The sequence below is a fragment of the Lontra canadensis genome, unplaced genomic scaffold (assembly GCF_010015895.1).
Source record: "Lontra canadensis isolate GAN:19392208 unplaced genomic scaffold, GSC_riverotter_1.0 scaffold12, whole genome shotgun sequence".
Lineage (NCBI taxonomy): Eukaryota > Metazoa > Chordata > Mammalia > Carnivora > Mustelidae > Lontra > Lontra canadensis.
The window spans coordinates 28941478-28966278 of NW_022631006.1; the positions used below are offsets into that span (position 1 = coordinate 28941478).

At 45.6% G+C, this 24801-nt stretch overlaps 2 protein-coding genes and 1 non-coding gene across 4 annotated transcripts; 2 read left to right on the forward strand and 1 right to left on the reverse strand.

The window, feature by feature from the left end:
• Positions 1–88: 88 nt before the first annotated feature.
• On the reverse strand, positions 89–4146 carry PIP4P1 (phosphatidylinositol-4,5-bisphosphate 4-phosphatase 1). 2 transcript variants are annotated; one of them, XM_032856956.1, is made up of 7 exons: positions 3356–4146; positions 2843–3033; positions 2375–2481; positions 1838–1943; positions 1581–1633; positions 1389–1479; positions 89–931 (listed from the first exon to the last, which is right to left on the reverse strand). In XM_032856956.1, exons 1-7 carry the CDS (start codon positions 3516–3518, stop codon positions 788–790), a joined length of 855 nt encoding a protein of 284 aa, XP_032712847.1. In that variant the 5' UTR covers positions 3519–4146; the 3' UTR covers positions 89–787. The 2 variants fall into 2 exon arrangements, with proteins under 2 accessions (XP_032712847.1, XP_032712848.1); XM_032856957.1 differs by having other exon boundaries at positions 3377–4141.
• Positions 4147–16445: 12299 nt separating this feature from the next.
• Positions 16446–24746, forward strand: PNP (purine nucleoside phosphorylase). The gene is made up of 6 exons (XM_032856958.1): positions 16446–16489; positions 19324–19493; positions 23021–23124; positions 23327–23502; positions 23618–23808; positions 24333–24746. The coding sequence occupies exons 1-6, from the start codon at positions 16479–16481 to the stop codon at positions 24557–24559; spliced, it is 879 nt and encodes a 292-aa protein (XP_032712849.1). The 5' UTR covers positions 16446–16478; the 3' UTR covers positions 24560–24746.
• Positions 20508–20657, forward strand: LOC116867553. Its single transcript, XR_004382605.1, has one exon. It is a non-coding gene; the product is annotated as a U12 minor spliceosomal RNA (small nuclear RNA).
• Positions 24747–24801: the final 55 nt, after the last annotated feature.

The following is a 24801-nucleotide window of genomic DNA, read 5'->3' on the forward strand; positions in this document are numbered from 1 at the left end:
AGTTTCAGCCTTGCTGTCTTTGTATTCTACCCCTTCGTGGGGCTACAAATTCCCCTCGGTTTTTACATATAAAGATAAACAACTAGAAAAGGATAGTCATGACCGTATTTATTTACAAGCACAGGATGAATCCCTAGCCTCCCCCAAGACAGAGCAACCCTACCCAGCCCAGTTAAATACTCCCAACTAGGGGGTAAGGTTGGAAGGAGGAATTAAGGGAAATACAGGACTGGGGGAACATACCCCACATTAAATAGTTATATACACATCAGTTCCTGTGGTTCTGTACAGAGCAGCGGCTGACCCCACCCCCCCAGGACACGGAATGGGGGGAGAGGAGACTGAGGGTACTGAGGCCAGAGCCAGCCCCTGGTGAAGTGCAATAGCAGCAGCAAGGTCCTAATGGTGCACAAGAGGGAGGGAACCCCCAGGGCTACCCACCCCCACCCTGCCCTGGAATGTTTAAGGGACAGGAATGGCTCTCAGGGAGCATATTAGGAAGGACAAGGCTAGAACCCTCTTCTAGGACCCAGGTTTAGGGGCAACATTCTATTTCACCCTATACACAGCAGCCCTTGGAGGAAAGCAGATGGCCAGCAGTGGTCTTCTCTACCCCTCCAAACCTAGGTGAGGGCCTGGTTCCTTCCTACCTCTCCCCAGGGAAAAGGAAGGCAGCTGCTTGGCTCCCTTTACAGAAGCCGAGGGAGCCTTTTACCACGGTTCCCTTTGTAGTGTCACTGTCCCCACCAGGGAGGGGCCAGGCACAGTCTGTGGGTTGTCATGAAGCTCAGGAGAAGTTCTGGACAGGGTGGCTGACCTTCATACAGGCCCAATAGAGGGCCCGGCCCAAACACAGCACAGCCAACAGGATGACAAATGCCCAGGCTGCATAGATGCCTCCATATCGCCGTGCATGCTTCCATGTGCCAAACTGATGAAGAAGGAAGATGGGGTTACTGTTGATCTCAACATTTTCTAGAAATCGTAGTAACAGACTGGGAGCTTCAATCCCTGGTTTCCTATCCATGTGTATCCATCTTCAGGGACCACCTTAGCCAGTTGTTCCTTTCCCTTCCCCTAGGCATGTACATAAGTTATATAATCCTAGATATCTGTCAGTTTTTCTAACAGGTGAGCCAGGTTTCCTTACAACGCTTTAATTTAACCCATTTCTCCACTGCCCTATCTTCTGCATAAAGAAGATGGCTGATTTTTACTCCTACAATTAACAATGAAGATTATCAGTTACCTTCAAGTTCAGTTCACCTACACATTAAAACAAAACCCCCTCAGTTAATCTTTCACTGTTTTTAAGGTAGCCATTTCCCAAATCTTAGGCTATGGAGATGAGGCTGAAGAATGAGAGGGGCTGGATCAAGATTACTCACAGCAAGGCCAGTGGCAGTGACGGCCAAGAGTAAGCCAAGCAAGAAGCAGCAGATACATCTCTTTCGTGGATATCTGCGCCCAATAGATGACCTGTGGGGAGGCAAACAAATGGATGTTTGCAAAGGCCCTGCAGATTTTCCCACACATTTCAACAGTTACTCGCTCAACAATGCCACTCTCCAATCACTTACACTTTCCTGCAGTGAGGGCAACGGGCCAAGGTTCGGTCTGTGAATTCTGTCCACTATGGAGAACAAAAAGGGGAGAACCAATTAACAGAAGCGGGGCCATGTCTAATGAAGGCCTTGGGGCAGGGGAGGGTAGGAAATGAACAGAAGGGAAATTAGAACAAGCCTTTTCAGGATTAATTATCATAACTCAGAAATACATTCATGATTACTTCTGTTTCTCCCCCTCCTTCCCAAGACTTCCCAATATTCCTCCTCACCAGGAAAGTATTCTTGCAATGTCCACAGATAACCCTGACACCCATAGGTTGTGGTTCCGGACTCAGAGGTCCTGGATGCACAGGCCCCAGGTTGATGATTCTTTTGCTGTAAAGAAGAAAATGACTACGTTTAAATAACTTTTAATCCTAAAGGTCCCCACACTATCCCTCCTCCACACCCTCCACTCCTCTACTTCTCTGTACGTGTACTATACCCCACACCACCCCAACCCTATCCCCAGGGAATTGAGAAATAACACAGTTTAAACTTCAGATCTCTAATTTCTCTTTTATCTCATAATTCACCCAGCCCACTAGACTCTCTATTTCCTATAAGACACCATTTCACCCCAATCTTTTTATTGTCAGATGTGAAAGATGGCTATAATATTCTAAAAGATACAACAGTCCGCAGTATTTTCCTCTTTCTAAATAAACACGAGGCTCTTTCAATTTAAGGTTCTCCGCGAACATTCATCCTTTTTACGGCTTTCCAATTTTTCCCACTGATGCCCTTCTCCACCTTATGTCTTTTACCAGTAGGGCCGAGGGCAGGCAATCCGCTGGGAAGTCACTTTGCAGATAAGGAGACAGTTACAGGGGCAACGAACATATTTTTTCCCTGGAGGTGCATTCTTGATTGGCTAGAGAATAATGAGGACATCGGTAAGCAAACCTCTAATTCCAATCCCTTCCATTTCCTCCAAAAACACCTTCTGAGGAGAGATCAGAGAAATAAGATTTTAGCCAGGACAGACAGATGAAATTATGAGATTCACAAATAAAAACTAGGCTTAAGTATCCAGGACAGATATGAAGGTACAGGATGGTAAACATTATCTTCAGTGAGTGGCTTCTGGGGAAATGACAGTGTGAGACTCCTGGAACTGAAACCGGGGTTTCATGACTAGCACTTGGCTAACACCAAAGGTCAGGGTCTAGAATCGAGGGATCAGAAAGAGGATCTAGGAAACAGGGCCCATTTCATAGATATGTATAACTCACAGTGGCTTCATTGCAGACGCCACATTTGACTACATGCTGATGCATCTTGCCTTCCACGTTGATGAGAGACTGGCAGACTCGGCAGGTGATCATAGGGGCACTCCCACTGTCCGGGCTGGTCAGAGGGGAATAGGGGGGCGGGTCCTCCCCAGGCAACACGGCGGGGTGTCCCTCAGGGAACGGGGGAAATGCTGAAGAGGAAAGTAAAAAGGAGGGTGGCATCACTTGCAGACACCTCACTGATGCTCCAAAGGGTCAAGGAACTCTTTTTCGTCCTCAACCCTTCTGACCTAGCTCGGCGGGCTTCTTATAATCCGTGCTTCATTCAGCTTCCCTAGAAGCCCCTTCCTTTCCCAAGCTCCATGGCAATTGCGAAAGAAAGAGAGCTTCACCCAGTTACAGGTGCAACTGCTCCGCACCTGGCGCTGGGGCCCCTCCTCCGCCCCAGACCCCGCCCCCTCCCGCTGCTCAAGAGTACCCTCCCAGGAACACCTCGGACCCGCCCCGGCTTACCCTGGGGCTGGGCATGTTTACCGGCTCCGTACGGTGGTGCGGAAGGGGTCAGGCCTCCCCCGGGCCCAGCCCCACTCCCGCCCGGCCCCACTAATCCGTTGCCGCCGGCGCCACCGTCGATGGGCTCGGAGAGCAGCGGGGATCGCTCTCCGTCTGCCGCCATGGCCGCCGCCGCCACCGCCTCCTGCTTCGGCCAAGGATCCGGCTCTCTCCGCCGCTGCCGTCTCCGCAGCCACCGCCGCCGCCGCTACCGGGTCCCCAGGGCGCCTGCGCGCCTCGCGCCCAGCTCGCCCCGCAACCAGTGGCCCACCCCGCCCGATTCCGTCCCGCAAGCACGTGATAGGCTATCCCCGCCCCGGCCGTGCTGTTATTCGTGGCCACAAATCAATTCTTGGTCCTGCCAAGGCAGCTCTTTTTTTCCATTGGGGAGCGCCGCGGCAACGTCAACTGTCACATGACCTCCCGGAGGCCGCTGGGCCTGCAAAAACTGCACGTGACGAGAAGTTCTGCGAGCCATTGGAAGCGTGGCCATCGCGTTACCTCCAGACCAGGAGGTGGGGCTAGGCGGCTTCAGCGGGCTGGTCACGTGTTTCAGGAAGCCGCGCGTCCTCTGTTACGCGCCCATAGTGGGCGCGGAATCATTGCTCCTCATTGGCCCAAAGATGCCACTAAAAGACATCTCCTCTTTGCGGTTACAGTTGGTCTCCAATTGGCTGGCCTCTCTGGTCCTGTGACCCGTGGGGTGCAACTGTATTGGTCCGAACTTTGGTCCAGAAGCCGGGGGCGTGGTTGAAGGAGCCGGCAGTGAAAGTGTCAGAACTGGGGCGGAGCTGCGAAAGGAGGGAGGTCGGTGGTGATTAGGCAGGCTGCAAAGACCCCTGTAAAAAGTTGGAGTAAATGTGTACCAGTACGAAATGGATTGAAACGTTAAGGTTACCAAGCCTTTCTCGCTGGAGTCACTTCTGGAACCAAACCCAAGCCTGGCTTCTCCAGGAACCTGCCCTGCAGACTCCACCTTCCCACTCCCCATCCCTGGTTATGAAATCACCTCTTCAATGAGTCTGGATCTACCACTACAAGGATATCTCATGTTTCACTCAATTGCTTGACCCGATTAAGTATAAGGATATTTTAATTTCTTAGTCTGACAAGATGAGGCCGTTTTTAGACTAGTCACAACTTTGCCCCAACCAGGATACTGCTAATGAAGGTGATTCTGACAAGTACTGGAAAAGCTCCTGAGCAGCTCGGGCATTTAAACATAGAGCCAATCCTACTTACTCTCCGGTTCATCCGTATTCCTCCATACTCAACTTGCATAGCTGATAAGACTACAGGTTCCCCCCAAACACCCGTATCCGAAAGGAGAAGTCTTATGAAATCTTTCTTAAGCTGAAGTGAATAAAGGGAAGAAACAATTACCATTAATTATTATGGAAAATTCTTTGAGTGGTCCCAAACCCCCAAAATAATCTCTCTTAGGTTTTTCTGATACCGTAGGATACTTCTTGCTAAGAGATGAACAAAATACATGGAGAAAAAAAAGCACAGAGTTTCAAAGACACAATTCAAATCTATGGCGGCTTCATGCTGAGTGTAGTTCCCAGGGAAGGAGCTGGGTGGTGCCACTTTCCCTTCTAGGCGTGCTGCCTCCACCGTAGTCAGCCGCGGAACGGTGAAAGCTATTTTCCTTTTTTCTTTTCTTTTCTTTTTTTTTTTTTTTTTTTTAAAGCGAAAGGCTCTTCGGATTTCTTACGCTTAGGGAAAACATTTACAGGCATACCTCGTTTTAGTGCGCTTGGCTTTATTGCTCGTCGCAAGTATTGCGGTTTTTTACAAACTGAAGGTTGTGGCAATCCGGTGTCAAGCAAATTTATCAGCGCCATTTTTCCAACAGCATTTGTTCACTTCGTGTCTGAGTCACCATTTGGTAATTATACAACATTGCAAATTTATCCATTATTATTATATTGGTTGTGGTGATCTGTAATCAGTGATTACAACTTGCTGAAAGCTCAGATGATTGGTTAGCCTTTTTCTTACCAGGTGGGAAATTTTATTTCTTAATTGGATGCCTCATGAAATCCATCCTTCCAAAAGCAACAGTAATAAATTATGACATTATGAAATTTTCAAAAATATGAGTTACTTATTAACAAATGATTAAGCCTCATTACTGAAATATCTTGGGTCAGTATACCAAGGCCTTTTGCCTTCTCAGTTACTTGTTAGGTGGAAACAGATCCTAGGAACATTAAATCATTTCTTTATGCTCCTTCTTGAATGCACGTTTGAGTTGGCTTTACCTCCTTTGGATTATACCTTTCTATCTCCAACTACGCCATGTTGTTCCAAAAATATATTACATTTAAATTTTTATGTCCATCTGTATTTTCTTTAGTAGATTTTGATGACAAGGTATATATATCTTTGGGTTTAATTTTTTTATTAGTGGTTAGCATTTTTAGCAGTATTTAATCAAGGTAAGTACTTTTCAGATATACTATTGCACACTTAATAGACTATAATATTGAGTAAACATAACTTTTATACACATTGGGAAACCAAAAAACTCACTTGAATCACTCTATTGTGGTATTATCATTGTTCCAATGGTCTGGAACTAAACCTGCAATATTTCTGAGGTATACCTGTACTAATGTAGGTGTTTCATAAACCAAAGTGGCATAACTTGAACTTGCAAAAAGTAGGGAACACCTGCAATCTTCAAGCCTACCAAAGTGCTCTACCAAATGGGTACCTAGACAGCAGGATCCCCCCATTTAGGGAACTGTATTCTTTCAACTTTATTGGGCGTTTCAGGTTGGGCAGGTTCAGAAGTCAAGGTGAGTGGTCCCTTGTTGTGTAAAGAATAGTTTAGGAGGATTTCTTTAATTATGTAAGTGTAGGATGAGCTATTATTCTGGGATTAATGATGGATGATAGAATAAAAGTCTTTGTTTTAGGTGTTACTGAAGTAATTTCCTCTAATTAAGCAAGTACAGATGGGAAGGACCCCATTGTCATAGGAGAAGGAAATACTGGGAGACAAAGACACAAGGTGGTACCAGCTCATGGTCGTAGTAAATATCTGATTGAGACAGATGGGCCATTTTAGCTCAGATCTATTAAATGTAGAGGATCCTTGACTGAATACCATGCTGGAATGGCTGCCTTTTCCCGAAGAACCCTTCAGACAAGGGTTTTACCTCACTCCCTTCCCAGAAACCAAAGGAGAACTCTGATGTCTACTAGTAACCTCCGAACCCAACTTTTGCAGTCTACCCACCAGCCTCCTTCTCCAACCTTGTGTGGTCTCTATGGGAACGTAAACCACACTGAGTTTCCCCAGGTCATAGCTCAAATGGTAACTGCCTTACATCTGGGAGGCGACAGGGAATTGAAAAGACAACTCCAAGGACCATGGCCAGTTTAGCCAGAAGCCTCTCCACTGAGCCTAACATTGAAGGAAGTACAACCCACCCCAAATATGTGATGATAAAGGAATCGCTGCTGTCCTAGCACTTGTGGCTGCTGTAGGAGCTGGAGACTTCACCTGGGTTCTGATCGTTAGACAACTTTCCCAGGACAGGTTCTACTTAGATGCTGGTATCCTCCCACCACCTAGGTCCCACATACACCTAATGAACTAAGGAACATCTGGATTCAAATGGGGAAGGGACTGGAGCTCTACAGGGGGACAGGCCAGTCTGCTGCTCTTTATAGTGTTTCTGGCACACAAACCCAAGTGTTCACTCTACAGTGTAACAGTGTTCATTATTTGTATGTTAGTTATACTTACATTCCAAAACCTGTCCTTTTATGACTCTCTCCACCTTCACCAAAGCCATATTTGGTGTCTATTTATTTTTTTATTATATTCAGTTAACCAACATATATTAGTTTTTGATGTAGTGTTCAGCGATTCATTAGTTGCATATAACAGCAACTGCTCATCACAACACGTGCCCTCCTTAATACCTATCACCCAGTTACCCCATCCCCCCACCCCCCTCCTTTCTGTAACCTCAGTTTGTTTCCTGGAGTCCAGAGTCTCTCATGGTTTGTCTGCCTCTCTAATTTCTTCCCATTCAGTTTCCCCGCCCCCTTCCCTTGTGGTCTTCCATGCTATTCCTTATGTTCCACATATGAGTGAAACCATATGATAATTGTCTTTCTTTGTTTTACTTATTTTCCTTAGCATAATCCTCTCCAGTTCTATCCATGTAGATGCAAATGGTGAGTATTCATCCTTTCTGATGGCTGAGTAAAATTCCATTGTGTATATGAACCCCATCTTTTTTTTTAAGATTTATTTATAGATTTTATTTATTTATTTTTTTATTTGTCAGAGAGAGAGAGAGAGTGAGAGAGAGCACACACAAGAAGCCAGAGTGGCAGGCAGAGGCAGAGAGAGAAGCAGGTTCCCTGTGAACAAAGAGCCCGATGTAGGACTCGATCCCAGGACCCTGGGATCATGACCTGAGCTGAAAGCAGCGGCTTAACCAACTGAGCCACCCAGGCATCCCATTTAAAGATTTTACTTATTTATTTGACAGAGATCACAAGTAGGCAGAGAGGCAGGCAGAGAGAGAGAGAGAGAGAAGGAAGCAGACTCCCAGCTGAGCAGAGAGCCCAATGCGGGACTGGATCCCAGGATCCTGGGATCATGCCTGAGCCGAAGGCAGAGACTTTAACCAACTGAGCAACCCATGCATCCCATGATGAGACGTAAATGTTAACCAGTAAGAAGCATGTTCTGTTGGACAGGAATGTGAGGCTTTGATGGGAGGTCTGATGGAATAATCCCTGAATATGTCCTGTTTAGATCCCTTTCAATGCCGGATTTACCTCCATCCATATATGTGTGGAACAGAACTAAGGAAGGACAGTGGCTCTCTAAATGCTCTCACAATGAAAACTGCCTTGTAATAAATTCCTTTGGGACTTGAATTCCAAGGAGCCATTACTTAATCTGCAAATGGACTCATCATCTAATACCTATAGTTCTGAGTATAGTCCTGTAGGAGAAATCTAAGGCCAATAAATTGTTTCGCCCTCAGTGACATTACAATCTGGTAATGGTCGGAAGATTCATACCCATAAAGCAAGGCAGTAATTTGTGAGAAGGGCCATAAAAGAGGTGAGAAAAATCCCTGCTGGCATGAAGGAGAGGTATACTTCTTGTCTTTAGCTGTCTATTGCAAAGAATGAACAACCCCCAAACAAAGTGATATGTGTTTTCTCCTTGTTATTTTGCGTGTTGGCTGCATGGTTCTTTTGCTGGTCTCACCTGGGCTCATTCATGAATATGTAATGGGCGACTGGAAATAACTGAATGGTCCAAGATGGCCTTACTCATATGTCTAGCAACTGTATGTGCTGGCTTGCTGGGGCTTCTATTTTAAAAAGATTTTATTTATTTATATGAGAGAGAGAGTTAGCAAGAGACAGCATGAGCAAGGGGTAGAGGGAGAAGCAGACTCCTTGCCCAGCAGGACTTGATCCCAAGACCCTGGGATCATGACCTGAGCCGAAGGCAGACACTTAACCAACTGAGCCACCCAGACATCCCATCAATTTGTTTTATAAAACATGTATAAGAGGGGCGCCTGGGTGGCTCAGTGGGTAGGGCCTCTGCCTTCGGCTCAGGTCATGATCTCAGGGTTCTGTGATCGAGCCCTGTGTTGGGCTCTTTGCTTGGCAGGGGGCCTGCTTTCCCCTCTCTCTCTGCCTGCCTGCTTGTGATCTCTCTCTCTCTCTCTCTGTCAAATAAATAAATAAAATCTTTAAAAACAAAACAAAACAAAACCCACCCAGACTGATTTAACAATAAAAAGAACGTTTATTCACACACACACACACACACACACACACACACACATATATACATATGTGTGTGTGTGTGTGTGTGTGTGTGTGTGTATGCAATATTCACCAAACAGAGGTAATACATATTTGAAGTCTGGTGAGTTTCAATATTAACTGAGTTCTAATAGAAAGGGATACATAGGTGGAAGAAAATACAAAAGAGGGGAATAATTTTATGTGTCAGGAGGAGTAAATTCAGCATTTTGAAAGATTTTTACAAAAGGAGCATTCTAGATAGAGAAGACTTTGAAGATCTCACTTGCTCAACGTAAGCCAATGAGATACCATGTGGCTACTAATGTGATCTTTGTTCATTCCATGCGTTGTGCTGAGATAGTGTTGAAATTATGGGAGTCTGAATTATTCTGTAGCCTTCATGGTTCAAGGCATATGTGGAGATTTTTAATTTTTGGTTCTGGGTGCCACATCCTAAAGGATAAACCTGGATAAGAATATGTCAAGAAAAGGATGGCCGGGAAGGTGGAGAATATATCCACGATATTCTATACGTTTGGTCGCCATGTGATTTATTGTCTGAACTGGGATGTGTTGGGAGAATGAAAAAGGGCTCTTAAGAAAAATTATCCCAAACTTGGAAACAAAGCAAGAGAATGATGAAATATTCTTTTCACATCATACTGGGAGGTTACCCAAATACATTTTTTGTTTGCCTTGCAAGTTCATTGCAAATTTTGTTTGACATTACATGGTGTCAGAAGTGGGCCTGCGGAGTGTCTCACCTCCCTCCTCTGTCTCTACCGTAGATTCAAATAAGGTACTTACAGAGTCCATCTTGCTGCTTTAACTCCCCAGTGGTTCCAGTCAGAGTCTGCTGAGTCCTCTTGTAATCTGAACTTTCCAGTTTGAGGTTTGGCTTTATTGGAGTGTCCTCTGTGGCCCGCTGTTGTTCTCAGTTTCTCTTGAAAATGGGAAGTTTGCTTTCTGAAGCAAGGCTGCTGGGCACCCTTCTGGAAATAGTGCTGGTTTTAAGTATAAGAATTATGGGCCCTCATCCTGCAAATTCCTTTCTGTCTGGACAATGATTACCTGGGATGATTTAAAATTTAATTGGCCAACTCGGGGCTCCTTCGGGATTCCTAAGTTAGTTTATCTGTGCAATCAATTAGAGAAAGGATATAAGGCTAAACAACAACCCAAATGGTAAGTTAATTTTAACTAGCATTTCAAGGCCTCAAAACGTGTTAATGACTCAAAAATTCCTTCTTTCTAGGATACTAGTTCTAAACTAAGGCAAATTCTGAATTATCTCAGAGATTTACTAAACTAGAAGAATTCTCTGCTGCTCCATCCCTCCCTCCCTCTGCTCCACCCCTGCTTACCTATCCATTATTCCTGTCCCTTTGCTTGCTGAACTTCCTTTCTGTAATGATTATCTGGAGGCTCCTCAGGAGGGAACCCCCCCCCCTGCTTTTTCTTTTTAAGATTTTACTTATTTGTCAGCGAGAGAGAGAGAGAGAGAGAGAGCACAAGCAGAGGGAGCTGTCAGCAGAAGGAGGAGCAGGCTTCCTCCTGAGCAGGGTGCTCGAGGCGGGACTCCTTCCAGGATCATGACCTGAGCCCAAGGCAGACACTTACCCAACTGAGCCACGGAGATGTCCTATGATGTACAGGCCTGCCATGATGTACCCCCTTTAAAGTTAAGCCAGGAGATGACATCTTAGGGCTCCAGGTCTCTCATTCTCCTAGGACTAAAGCTGAACTCTGAGCTATTACCAAGCAGTTCTCCAACCCTAAAAAAAACCCTATTGGGTTTGCTAGAGAATTCTTGATTGTAGTCCAAATTTATAAGCCAGTCCAGTAGTATGGACTGGAAACTGGACCCTGGGATCATGACCTGAGCTGAAGGCAGAGGCTTAACCCACTGAGCCACCCAGGTGCCCCAGGATTCTCTTTCTCTTATCAGCTCTTTCACGTGTTAGTAGATGAAAGACTTGGCAGAGAATGGATGCAAAAAGATTCTTTATTGGACTTCCCCACAAAAAGGCCTTAGGCATGAAGGAAGCCTCAAAATTAGCTAAAGACTCCACAGAAAGCTTCCTAGTGGTTTCTCCCATACTACTGACTGGAAGAAAAAATCCAAAAATGTGTCCAAAGATCTGATGAATAGTTTGTTTGTTTGTTTGTTTGTTTGTTTAAAGATTTGAGGAATCTTTTAAACCACTACATGGCACTGAAAAAGTTGACCATCATTCTTCCACCCCATTAAATTCTGCTTATATTGAAGGTTTGTAAGAGGAACTTGCAACTCAAATCAAAAACTGGAACTTAACTGCGCTGCTATGCAACCGACCTCATGACCGAATTAATTACTGCCAGGCAGCTCTGGTGGGCTATTCAAAATGATACCAAAAGGAAACCCACACAAGCCCTAAATACTCAAATATAAGCAACCCAGATTACCAGCCTGCAATTACAGCAATTGACTAAACTTTCTTACCGAACTCTCCAGGCAAATCACCCCTTAAGGGATTGCCAGTACTACAAAAAGCCTTGGCATTGGATGAACTGCTTCAAACTTGAGAGGCTATGACAAGATTGTTAGCCCTCAAATTTCATGGCATCTTTCCCAGGAAAACAAGCCAAATTTCAACATTAGGGTTGCTCAGGGGCCCCACAGGGTTTTTATTTATTTGTTCTTCCACCCTCCAGATCAATCCTTTGGAGGAGATAGATTACGCTGTGGGAGATGAGGTGACCAAAGCTTGTGGACACTGGGCAACGCTGTCTGTCTTTAACCCCATCTGCCTCCTCAGAGTCCTGGAACTACTCAAGTGCTGAGAGTTTCTAATATACCTATAACTGTTTTAAAATCATTACCAGTCCCTTTTCAGACGGGTTTCATCCAAGGCACTCGCCAATTCATTTTAGTACCTCAGCAGCTATTCATCCTTTAGGATGAGATGTCCTTGAGGCCCATGAGGCACACATATCTTTTCCCAAAAGAGGGAAATATTTCCACATTTGAGCCTGATGAAACACCTCAAGAGGATTTCCTGCCATTCTTTCTCTGCCAGGTGATGAAAACTCTCATGACCGTTTAACACAGAGGAACCAACTTTTAACCCCTTGAATTGATAAACAGGAAGTGCCTCTCAAGAATGCTGAATTAGGGGCGCTTGGGCTTGGTTGGTGAAGCCTCTGACTCTTGATTTCAGTTTAGGGCGTGATCTCAGGGGTGTGAGATTGAGCCCCGAGTAGGCTCTGCACTCAGCGCCAAGTCTGCTTGTCCCTCTCCCTCTGCTCCTCCCCTGCTCACTTTCTTTCTCTCAAATAAATAAATAAATAAATAAATAAATAAAATCTTTAAAAAGAAAGAAAAAAAAAAAGAATGCTGAATTAATCTGGTTTACTGACAGATCCTACTCAAAGGTTGAAACCAGTCACTGCTGAGCCAGTGATGCCGTAATATCCTTAACTGAAACCACTGAGGCTAAACCCATACCAGAAGCCAGTTCTGCTCAGCAGGCAGAACTCTCTGGCAATATCTATTGCCTATTTTCTAGGTAAAAATAAGGCTGCTAACATCTATATCAATAGTAGATAGGCATCTGGTGTTGCTCGTGGTTTTTGTATGCTCATGGTTCTGGTATCTGGAAATAAAGGGGGTTTCTTGACTTCTGAACAGAAAATGAAAAAAAATTTTTAAGATATATTTGATCTTTAAATGCTATCCAACTGCCCAAATCTCTGGTGGTCATCAAAATTCCATGACACTCTAAGACAAACATGGAGAAAAGCAAAGGAGATCATTTGGCTGATTCAGCTACTATCCCAGTGCTTTAAGTCAGCCCCTACCCTATTATCACTTACCACCTGCAAAGTCCATGTCTCCTGAATTTGCTGACAAATTCGTTTGGCAAACTAGAAAGAAATGAACAGACTAGATTGTAAATTTGACCCCAGATGAAATCTATGGATAGGTTCTAACAATTTGCCCTGATTGCCTATAGAGATAGTCCTGCAATATATACATGATTTGACACATTAGAAAACCGATTAGATGGTCTCATGGGGTAAACAATACAACTTGAAGTCATCACCAAAAATTATCAGGGGTCCCTGGGTGGGTCAGTCATTAAACGTCTGCCTCCAGCTCAGGTCATGATGCCTGGGTCCTGGGATCAAGCCACATGTCTGGCTCTCTGCTCAGTGGGGAGCCTGCTTCTCCCTCCCTCTCTCTGCCTGCCTCTCTGCCTTCTTGTGATCTCTCTCTGTCAAATAAACAAATAAAATCTTTAAAAAAAAAAAAAAGGCTATTCCTACCTGGGGAGTCCCTGCTGAACTTCATATGGTTGGGGATCTCATTTTACTGGCCTAACCATAAACTCACCCTCTAACCCTGTTCTAAATTTCATAACGAATTACCTGCCACCCCTTTGCAAAAGAGTCTTTCAACTAAGCTCTGCTATCATAAGAAGCAGTCATCTGGCTGCTTGAACAAAACAGACCCCTGGTTTTCTCCTGTCTTACCTTCCATACCTACAGATGAGTCTATAGATAATCAGACTTGGAAATAAATATTTTGTGCTTCCCATATCCTATGGGATATATGTAGGCATTTGTCCATGCCTACAAGTGGCAACCTTGGACATTTTACTGCCTAGATGATGTAGTCTTTGAATGTTATTGAAATCTGGAGCCAATGGCCAGGAAACAATTCTTGAGATGTCTTTGGTGCAAACAAGTAATTTTATGAAAGCACAGGGACAGGACCTGTGGGCAGAAGGAGCTGTTGCACTGGGGTTGTGAGGAATGGTTGATCATATACTTGGGAGTTGGGGGAGGCAAGGAAAAAGGGAGGTGTCCAAAAGGACTTTGATATGCTATAGAAGACTCTCGGGATGCTAGAGGCCTTGCCACTGTCAAGCTAGGGTTGTTTTTTCTTCTAGTAAGTCATCAACCTTAAGACAGTTGGGAATTTCCTGGATTAATGTCATACTCTGCCCATCTCAGGTCCTTGTCAATGGGTGGCAGGTCAAGAAGAAACTTAATTTTGTTTACTTTCCTTTCTGCCTCGGTTTCCCACATCACTCAAGGAAGGGAGGGTGATGTTAGGGCTCCAGGAAACTGAGTTATGGGTCTCTGGGAGGTAGGATATTGATAAGAATGCTCTTTTTCTTGTAAATCACTAAGACATTGGTAAACTGATGGAGACTCATGTCTTGCAAGATGGTTATCTCTATTAAAACCATTTGTTTTTTCCTTCCCTTAGTTTTAGGGCAGTCAGGAACCAGGAGTGCCTGAGGAACACAGGCACTCCCACTTGGGGAGTGTCAGCCTATGCTTTGTCCTCAGCTTGCCTTCTGCTCCCTCATCATAGTCAGAGAATGACAGGACAGTGTCTCCTAGAATATCTAGTTTCTCCCTTCACTGTATTTCAGTTGGACACAGGGATCTCTCCTGCCCTAAAGATACTCACCATAGAAACAAGAGAGCTCTTTCCATTAAATGATTTCCATTAAATGACCTCCCAGATGATGACTCCTAAAAGTAGGAAGATCATCACTGTGGACAATTGCTATGGACATCCTGTATTATAGGATACAATCCTAACGAAGGTATGGATTTCCTTAGAATTTCGTGATCCTTTTTTTCTGGCAGGACCTGCCACAAATGAGGTCATGATTAGGAATCTGTCCTGGATGGTTAATAGAATAGCCAGATCCACTGTGAGGACCATTAGAGCACAATGGTCTCTAGATTCCCTTGCTTGAGTTGTACCAGATGACAGAAGAGCTTTGGATTACTTGCTGGCTGCTCAAGGAGTCTGTGCCATCCCCATGACTTCCTGCTGCACCTAGATTAACTCCTCACAAACAGGCTCAGTTGAAAACCACCAGAATACTTAAACTTGTCATCATTAAAAGAATTTTTTTTAGTCCTCTAAGTCTGTTTAAAGTTTTCTTTCAGTCCACTTTTCAGTGGACTCCCCACAGGACTTGGAGCCCTTTTAAGATCTGGATTACAAATAATCATATTCATTATTGTACTTACATGCTCCTTTTTAATTATAATTATATCAATGATGCTTTGTATTTCTCACTGTTGTTTAGCCATTCAAGATGTCAAAATTATGGTCACACGGAGGTTTAAAATGATCAACCTACTTCTAACCATTAGCAATCCCTGAAGACCAATCAACTCCGTGGACTTTTAAGATGAGGACAATGTCTAAGACTTGCCTCTTAAAAACCTCTTTGTTGCTGTGACTATATGCTCTCCATTACATTCATCATCTATAACATTTCATTTTCCCTCCTCTTTGGGACATGCATGACCTTTTAGGAATGAACCTTCTGAGCTAGGTGGATAACAGATGACCCAATGGTTGATCATCAATGCTTTCCAAGGAAAGATGTTGGTCAAAAAATATGAAAGTGGAAAACCTGGAATGGAATCACTACTGTCAGGAAAAGTGGAACCAGGAAGCTATTAGGGAAGTGGGGCTTATGTATGTCCATCTCTGCACAGAACATAGACTTTAAATATAGTTCGTTGCCAAACTGCAACATCTTGGCTTCTTGCAGCCCCGCAAAGAAAACTGGAAATTCAACGGAAATTAGACTCTCTTAGACAATCCTAATTTGGCAAAACAATTTATGTAAGTCTTCTTGGAATCCCCCCCTTTTTTTTTCACATTTTCCCTTAGCGGAGCACAATTTGGTTTTCTTCCCAAATCCAAGTCTCCCAAATTGCAATTCCTAAGACCCCCCCACTGAATTTGTGTTTGCCTTGCATCCTCGTTGCAAATTTTGACACAACTCAGATACAGGCTCACTTAATTTTATTCTGCAGTTGCAAGATATACGGTTTAAATTTTTGTCTTTTCAAATCTCTCGCGGTTCGCTCTAGACACAACCGGGAAAGGGTCGAAGAGGCTGGCTTAAGGGAAACTTCGGCCTTGCGAACGGAAGTGGGGGCTGGGATGCAGTGCTAGAAGCCTCCAGGGGGTGGGGTGGAGCGAGGTCAGGTTCCGCGCTGGGAGAACTCCCATTAAGTAGTTAGCCCAGCCTGGGGCGATTGAATCTGGGTGTGTCACCATGGAGATGGGGGCTGGCTTGCGTGTTCGGCTGCCATTGGCTGGGGACTCCGGGCTGGGCTGAGAGCCTGCTTTGAGTAACTGCATTGACTGGGCACACGGCTCCTGGCCAGTACAGCTCAGAGCGACTCCGCGGACCGCTTCCGAGAGGGGAAGGGCGGTCTCTTCCACAGGGGGGGCGGCGGCGGCGCCATGGAGAAGCGGTGAGAGGGCTGCAGGCCCGGGGAACCTGGGAGGGGGAACTGCTGTCACCGAGATGTGGAAGCCCGGTACCAGGGCCCCGAGGGGGCCAAGAGGGGGAACGAGTGCCCTGGAAATGCAGAGAGGCCTGGCGGGGAGCCAGGTGTCGCGGCCGCGCGGCGCAGCACTGGGGGGGCAGGAATCGAGCAGGGCTGGCGTCACGGGAGCATGAAGGGGACCCGTGTAGTGTAAGTACGGTGTAGTCTACTCGGGAAAGGAGCCGGTGTGTTTGTGTTGGTGTGCGCGCGCGCACTGAGATCCAAGTGTCACGGGGGCATACGCCCTGTCCCCCAGCCACGCGTACCGGGAAGAGGTCTTCCCACCCCGTGTGCTTTTCACAGATGTGCGTTGTAGAGTCTAGGTAAAGCTGCGAGGTTTTTTTTGGTGACCGTTTTCGGAGGAGAGATCCTGAAGTCCCACACAGCGCCTCCCTTCCCTTCAAATTGGAGATCCAATTAAAATAACTTCGAGTCCGGGCCCCTGACTGGCTCAGTCCGTAGAGAGTCTATGACTCTTGATCTCAAGAATCCTGAGTTCAAGCCCCACCTTGGGCGTAGAGCCTACTTAAAATTTAAAAAAAAAAAAAGTTTAAGACTTAATAAAATTTGAGAGAAAGAATGCGCGCAAGAACAGAGGGGGAGGGGTAGAGGAACTGGGAGAAGCTGAGTAGGGAGCCCTCGGGAAGACTCAGTTAGAGGACCCTGACATCATGGCCTGAGCCTCATGATCCGAAGTGAGACTCTTAACCGACTGAGCCACCCAGGTGCGCACCCCACTTCCCCCCCCCCTTTTTTTTTTTTAAGTAAGTTGGGGATGGAGTTTCCAAGGAGAGAAGGAAATCCTTACTTACTGAACTGAGCAAAAGATTGCCCATTCCTCCCGCCTCGCACCTTGGAAAACTCTGCTTTAGTCCCAGAAATCGCATTCCAAGTCACCAGCATTGGGGATCACAGTAGCTCTTGGATGCACCGAGATCCAGGGTGTTCTTGGGGGACTGATGGCCCATGAAGAAGTTGTATAAACTGTTGCTAGATATGCTAGATGTCCAGGGCTTCTCACTTTCATTTCTTTTGCACCTCTTGGGATTCTATTTGATGAACCGTTTCATTGCTTCTTTGCATCATCCTGTAGCCCCAGCCCCATTATCCACCCCCCCCCATCCTTTATCCAGTTACTACCCAGAGGGTAGCCTGTTCTATTGTAGAGTCATCTGGTTTCAAAGCCTTTGCTTTTAAAGAAAAGATTTCCTTTGAAGGTTTGGTTAGCTGTCTTCAGCTCTGTCACATCTCAGTCCCACTCGCGGCCCTCCCTCCCCTGCCGTCCCATCTTTGTTTTTTTTCTAGTTGGGTGTTTGAGAATTGGATTGGAATTGTGAGAAGAATTCTCAATTGGTTCTTGGGTATGCATGGGTTCCGAGTAAGTGTCTATGGTTAGGTCTTTGAAGAGCAGAGAACCTTGGTGAAGAGAAGGGTAATGGGAGAGAGCAGGGTGAACACAAACGGGGAAAGTGGGAGAAAGGTTCAAGTGCTGTGGACCTTGATTTATGGAGTGTAAGGCCTTTAGGAGCTTACTGATAAGTTTCTAAATCATTTTCAAACTGCACCTGTAAGACAGGTGGGGCTGATGACGTTCCTTTGCTTTATACTTGAGGAAAGACTTTGAAACACAGGTTATTTGCTTAAACAGGCAAAATTGAGACTAGAATCCAGGTTGAGTTCTGCATTCCTCTAGACCAGAAATTCTTAAACCTGGTTTTTGAATCAGAATTACCCAAGACACTTCTGTAAAAAATACAGATCCTCAGGACTCTCCCCGGAATTATGGATCTCTAGGGGTGGGCTTACAGAATTTGTAACCAGCTGCTGTTGAGAAACATGAGGCAGTCAGTTCTGTTGGAGCTGTTGACAACCGAAGCTGCTTTTTTGTGCTTAATCTGGTTGCTGGTGGCGAACTACACTTTGCAATTCCATTGAACAGGGTCTGTGTTGGTCTGAGTATCCCAGCAATATGGATGTGGGGGAACTAACTGGCACATAGATCTTTTTTTTTTTTTTAATTTATTTGACAGACAGAGATCACAAGTAGGCAAAGAGGCAGGCAGAGAGGAGGAAGCAGGCTTCCTGCTGAGCAAAGAGCCTGATGCAGGGCTCGATCCCAGGACCCTGGGATCATGACCTGAGCTGAAGGCAGAGGCTTTAACCCACTGAACCACCCAGGCGTCCCTGGCACATAGGTTTTTACTGGGAGTGTTCCCATTGCCTTTTATCCCTGCCCACAGGGTAGTCTTAATTACGTTTTGAGTATCCTCAGTGATAGATAGGGTAGAAGGATTGTATTGGGCTTGTCACTGCCCTAAAGAAGTCTTAATCCTGAGACCCAGCCATTTTAGCCTCCTTGATTTGATTATTTTACTGTACTTCTCTGTAGACTCTATGGGCCCTTCCTTTCTAAATCTTTGACGTAGAGAGAGATACTAAACCTGCCAGTGGTAGCAAAACTGAAGTTGGGGCTTGGGATCGGGGTGGAAACATAGGTATCATTAACTTTTGCCAGGCTCTGGAATGAGGAGGGAGTTTCCAGCCAGACTTTTTCTCGGTGGGTCTGATTCAGAAAGAGGAGTGGGTGGGTACTTAGTGTGGTATTTCCTGAGAGCAAGGATCCTCCCTCTGGGGCTGTTCTTTGTCTAGCTTCTGTGTCCCCTACCACCCTGGCACATCTCCCAGCCTTTTTGCACTGAAAGTCCTTAGTGTGTGATGGGTTGGGAGAGAAACTTACCTTGATTTTCCTTTTCTCCTAGATTTACGTATGATGATTATCAGCAAACGAGTAAATGGCTCCTGTGCCAAACCAAGCACCGACCTCAAGTGGCGATTATCTGTGGCTCTGGGCTAGGGAGTCTGGCCAATAAATTAACGGAGACCCAAAGCTTTGACTACAGCAAGATTCCAAACTTTCCCCAAAGTACAGGTGCTGGCAAGGCGGGGGTGAGGAATTGGACCAAGGGATACTGATGAGAAGGCGTGCTTCTTTCATGCCTGCACCTGCTTGGTCTCTACAGCATTTGACTAAGGACAGCTTGTTTAAGAGAGGGGGAAAAGAGGAACACCTAGGTGGCTCAGTTGGTTAAGCATCTTCCTTTGGTTCAGGTCATAATCCCAGCGTCCTGGGATCAAGTCCTGCATTAGGCTCCTTGCTCAGTGGGGAGCCTGCTTCTCCCTCTGCTTGCTGCTCCCCCTGCTTGTGCATGCACGCTCTCTCTCAATCTGTCTATCTTTAAAAAAGGGGGCGTGGTGGTGGAAAGAGACCACCATGAATCAGAGTGACTTTAGAAGGAAATCCCCCCCCCGCAAAAGAAATTTTGTAGTAGACAGGGCAGGTGTGTGGCAATGGTACCACATGATGACATATTTCCAGTGGTGTAATGATTCTGAATTTCATAAAGCTTTGCAGCATCTCACTCCAATGCTCATTATCCTCACACACTATGTAGTCACTGCATCTGCACAGCCCCTCTCATTTCTTTCAGTCTGCAGATTAAATGGAAAGAGTAGCGCTCTTAACCCCTAGGGACAGTCAGGGAAGCCCTGTCCTACGTCTTCCTACCGTTCCCAATCTCCCCAGCTCTAGCTCCTGTCCCAGGATAAGGCGCACACTGGTGCCCAATAATAAATGAACACAGTTTGCCATGTTCTTGTAGACAAAATACACAGATAATGCATGGATATGCAAGACCTGATTGACACTCACCCTTTGGAAGGGGAAAGGAGCTGATGTCCCCTATGCACGTGGAGCTCCGTGGGGTCTGAGGATGGCATATCCAGTACCTTAATAGCAGCTAGAAAACTCTAAGCCTACCCCTCAGAAAAGAGGCAGGTAGGGAGTACTTGTTGGGCTCATGGGTAGAGTATGCATCTCTTGGTCTCAGGGTTAGAACTTCGAATCCCCTGTTGGGGAAGAGTTTACTTAAAAAGGGTGGAAGCCATGCCTTCAATTTATGAGTAAGGAAGATAACAATTCGGGGTGACGCCCAAATCCTTACTGCTAATGTGGTATGGATTTTTGAGTGGGTAAAGATTGCACCTAAGGTGATGCACCTACTTTACAAGATGCCTGGGAGTCACCATCTGCTCCTGCTCGTCCCCTTTCACACTAAGAGTAGGCTCATATGAAAGTAATAAATGAGGCTGGGAAGTTCCTATTACTTGTAAGTAATAAACTGGATTAACCTTCTGGGTTTATGCCCCCCCCCCCCCCCCGCAAACTGTGGGCAACTCCTGGAGCGGCCACACACTTCCCTTCTCTACTCTCCCATGTTGGCCAAATCTCTTAATTTACCGACATTTTTCCATTTACTACCTATGAAACTCTGTTTTCACCTGTGGTTCATGAACTTTAGGTTAGTGACCTTAGCTGGTTCTCTGGGGGGAAAAAAGGAGGGGAGGGCGGATAGACCAGGTAAAATAAGGGCAAGAGTGGTTTATTTGGTTTACTTATTAATTCTCAGATGACTAATATCCATTGATTTGTTTACTCATGTTTTATTTTATTATTATTATTTTTAAAAGATTTTATTTATTTATTTGACAAGAGATCACAAGTAGGCAGAGAGGCAGGTAGAGAGAGTGGGGGAAGCAGGCTCCCTGCTGAGGAGAGAGCCCGATGCGGGTCTCCATCCCAGGACCCTGGGATCATGACCTGAGCAGAAGGTGGAGGTTTTAACCCACTGAGCCACCCAGGTGCCCCTTACTCATGTTTTAAATTCCTGTCTTCCTTCCCCTTTTCTCTAGGAGTTAAGACTTTGCACAGGTATTTTTCAAACCCTATGAAGCAAGATTGGGAGACCAGAGCAGGGAGATGGGTATGGGGGGGTTGGGGAAAACAAAGATTAAAAAGAGGGGGAGGGTAGGGCATCTGGGTGGCTCAGAGCCATGGACTCTGACTCCTGGTTTCAGCTCAGGTCTGATCTCAGAGTTGTGAGATGGAGCCCAGAATTCTGCTGGCTTTCAATGGGGGTTCTGCTTAAGACTCTATCCCTCTGACACCTCTGTGGTAGAGGCCTCTGTGCACCCTCTCTCTCAAATAAATCCTTAAAAAAAGAGAGAAGGAAGGCAAAGGGCAAAGTTTTCTAAGGGAGATGGCAATGACATTGGTTCCACCTGCCCTTCCCCCACCCACCCCAAGAAGTGATAAGTGGATTAATTTTTCTTTATCAACCTATTTTTTTATACTTTCCTTTCCTAGCTCTGTTATCTCTGCTCTATTACTGGCAGGTTTTACTTTTTTATAAGCTCTTCTGTCTCTGACCATCCATCAACTTTTCCTCTTGATTTTGGTCCCTCTTTCACACCACCCATTCCCTCCAGTCCATTAGAAGAGAAATGCCAGAGAAGGGAAATGGTAATAGTGGTTCTTATGTCTGTGTGGGGAGTTATTTGGCACTCCCACATCCCTGCAGGCCCCATTAGGGGCCTGTATTCCTACACGATGGTTTTATGGGTCATAATGGAGGTGACTTAGATGGGTCCAAACTCAGCCCATTTGCCTGCTGGTCAGTAGCCTCTTTAGGAAGCTAGAATATACCATGAATTCCCTTTCAAGAGTTAATTAAACCATGGTTTAGTTAGGGTAAGAAATAAGAAGAGGGGTACCTGGGTGTCGCATTCAGTTAAGCGTCTGCCTTCAGCTCAGGTCATGATCCCAGGATCCTGGGATTGAGCCCCACGTCAGGCTTCTTGCTCAGTGGGGAGTCTGCTTCTCCCTCTCCCTCTCTGCCTGCCGCTCCCCCTGCTTGTGCTCTCTCTCTCTCTCTCTCTGTCAAATGAATAAATAAAATCTTTTTTTTTTTTTAAGATTGTATTTATTTATTTGACACAGGGAGAGAGGTCACAAATAGGCAGAGCAGCAGGCAGGATAGAGGGGGATGCAGGCTCCCTGCTGAGCAGAGAGCCCGATGCGGGGCTCAATCCCAGGATCCTGAGATCACGACCTGAGCCGAAGGCAGAGGCTTAACCCACTGAGCCACCCAGGTGTCCCATGAATAAATAAAATCTTAAAAAAAGATAAGAATATACATTTTGAGAAGTTTAAAATTTTTGGAAAAGTAATGTGTAATGACTACATTTACTGCAATCAGTATTTCTCACTTACTCTTATTTTTTACTCACTTTCATTCTCTTGTGGTATGGCCTTCTTATCCTTTTGAAGTTTCTTTAAAAAAACCTCTCCTTCTTTCCCTTGCTACATGGTTCACATTGAACATCCTTACTCCCATAGACCCAATCTCAAGATGTATTTATATACTTATTTGTAGGCTTATGATTGATTTATTTCTGTCTCTGCCAGACTTCAGCTTTCTGAAAGCAGAGAGAAGAATGTTTTCTTCGGCTTAATTACATCCTCACATGTTGGGTGCAATGAGTTGGCTGGTAGTGGGTGCTCAGTGGATATGTATCCTATGAAGGCACACCCCATTCTTCTTTCTGTTTTGCATACAGTGCCAGGTCATGCTGGTCGACTGGTGTTTGGGTTCCTGAATGGCAAGGCCTGTGTGGTGATGCAAGGCAGATTCCACATGTACGAAGGCTACTCAATCTGGAAGGTAAGTCAGGTCAAAGCCTGGATGGATCTGGAAGGAGGGGGGAGAGAGTTCTTAATCCTATTTTATTACCTAGATTCCTGGGCTAGATAGGTTTTAGGCATTTCCTTTCTCTTCTTTCCTGATCTGTATCTTGCCTATCTGTGCGAGTGGGTTGGTGACATTGTTAAGAACACTTTATGATCTTTTGTCTTGTGCTTATAAGGTGACATTCCCAGTGAGGGTCTTCTACCTTATGGGTGTGGACACCCTAGTGGTCACCAATGCAGCTGGAGGACTCAACCCTGAGTTTGAGGTTGGAGATATCATGCTGATCCGTGATCACATCAACTTACCTGGCTTCTGTGGTATGAACCCTCTTATGGGGCCCAATGATGAAAGGTGTGTATCTTGCTTTGTAATTTTTTTATAGCTGGGTAGGGTTTAAGGATTTGTCTGGAAATCAGGAGAGGGCTCATGTGGTTCTAGGAATCTGAGATTCTAACCTGTGTCCTAGGTTTGGACTTCGTTTCCCTGCCATGTCCGATGCCTATGACCGGGATATGAGGCAGAGGGCTCACAGTGCCTGGAAACAGATGGGGGAGCAGAGAGAGCTAAAGGAAGGCACCTATGTGATGCTGGCAGGCCCCTCCTTTGAGACTGTGGCAGAGTGTTGGCTGCTGCAGAAGCTGGGGGCAGATGCTGTTGGTGAGCAGGGGAACTTTGGCTGGAGGCTTGAAGAGGGGAGGGGCGTGGTAAAAATAGGGATGGAAAGGGGTAAAAAATGATAGACCTCATTGGTAAATTGGGAGAGGATCTAACTTAAGGGAAGATTGAGTTAAACTGATTTGAAAGGTATTGAGATTTGGTGTCTTGTCAGCATTAAACCTCCCCACCCAGCACCTAGGGCTTTAACAGCCATAATGCTAATGACCCATCCATGTACCTCTGGCTGGAAGATGGAACCTCATCCTTAGAACTGACTTTAAAATAACCAGAAACAGATAGAGAAGTAATCGTAGTGTTTATAAGTGATGTGTAAGGCCCTCTGAGGCCCCACTCATTGAAGCAATACAGAACAACCTAAGCCAGACAGGAAATTAGCTGCTTCTCTGGATGATTTTTTGAGATACTAAATTGTCAGTGAGGTAACGAATGGAGATGAGGCCAGAGGGTGAGGAAAATAGTCCTTTGAGGATCCTGACGGTTGATTTCCTCTCTCTCCTCATCAGGCATGAGCACAGTACCAGAAGTTATAGTTGCAAGGCACTGTGGACTTCGAGTCTTTGGCTTCTCCCTCATCACTAACAAAGTCGTCTTGGATTATGAAACCAAGGGGAAGGCCAATCATGAGGAAGTACTGGAGGCCGGAAGACAAGCTGCAGAAAAATTGGAACAGTTTGTCTCTGTTCTTATGGCCAGTATTCCACCACCTGCCAAAGCCTGTGAGCCGGAGTGATCTGGCCTTTCCCTAATGGGATCCAAGTAGCTGCTGTCTACTTTGGTCCCTTGCTGGGGTCACGTGCCTCTGCCCTTCAGTAGTAGGAGAGAGGAGAGGAAGATCCCTGTCCTTCACCTTCGCCATTTCTCCCACCAGACCATTCTGCGCAGGCTTTTTTTCTCGTTATCGCAAATCATTTATCACTTCCCCATCTTCTTCAGGAGCTAGAGCCCAGCCCCTGCTGTGTCTATGGCGGGGGT

Excerpts from the sequence above, each read along its gene's own strand:
- PNP (XM_032856958.1), top strand. Across the intron at positions 23,125-23,326 it reads AAGGCTACTCAATCTGGAAG|GTGACATTCCCAGTGAGGGT; the intron begins GTAAGTCAGGTC and ends TGTGCTTATAAG. Across the intron at positions 23,503-23,617 it reads ATGGGGCCCAATGATGAAAG|GTTTGGACTTCGTTTCCCTG; the intron begins GTGTGTATCTTG and ends CCTGTGTCCTAG.
- PIP4P1 (XM_032856956.1), bottom strand. The coding sequence starts at position 3,518 with ATGGCGGCAGACGGAGAGCGATCCCCGCTGCTCTCCGAGCCCATCGAC. Across the intron at positions 1,944-2,374 it reads GCCTGCCCTCGGCCCTACTG|CAAAAGAATCATCAACCTGG; the intron begins GTAAAAGACATA and ends TCTTCTTTACAG. Across the intron at positions 1,634-1,837 it reads ATTGCAAGAATACTTTCCTG|TGGACAGAATTCACAGACCG; the intron begins GTGAGGAGGAAT and ends TGTTCTCCATAG.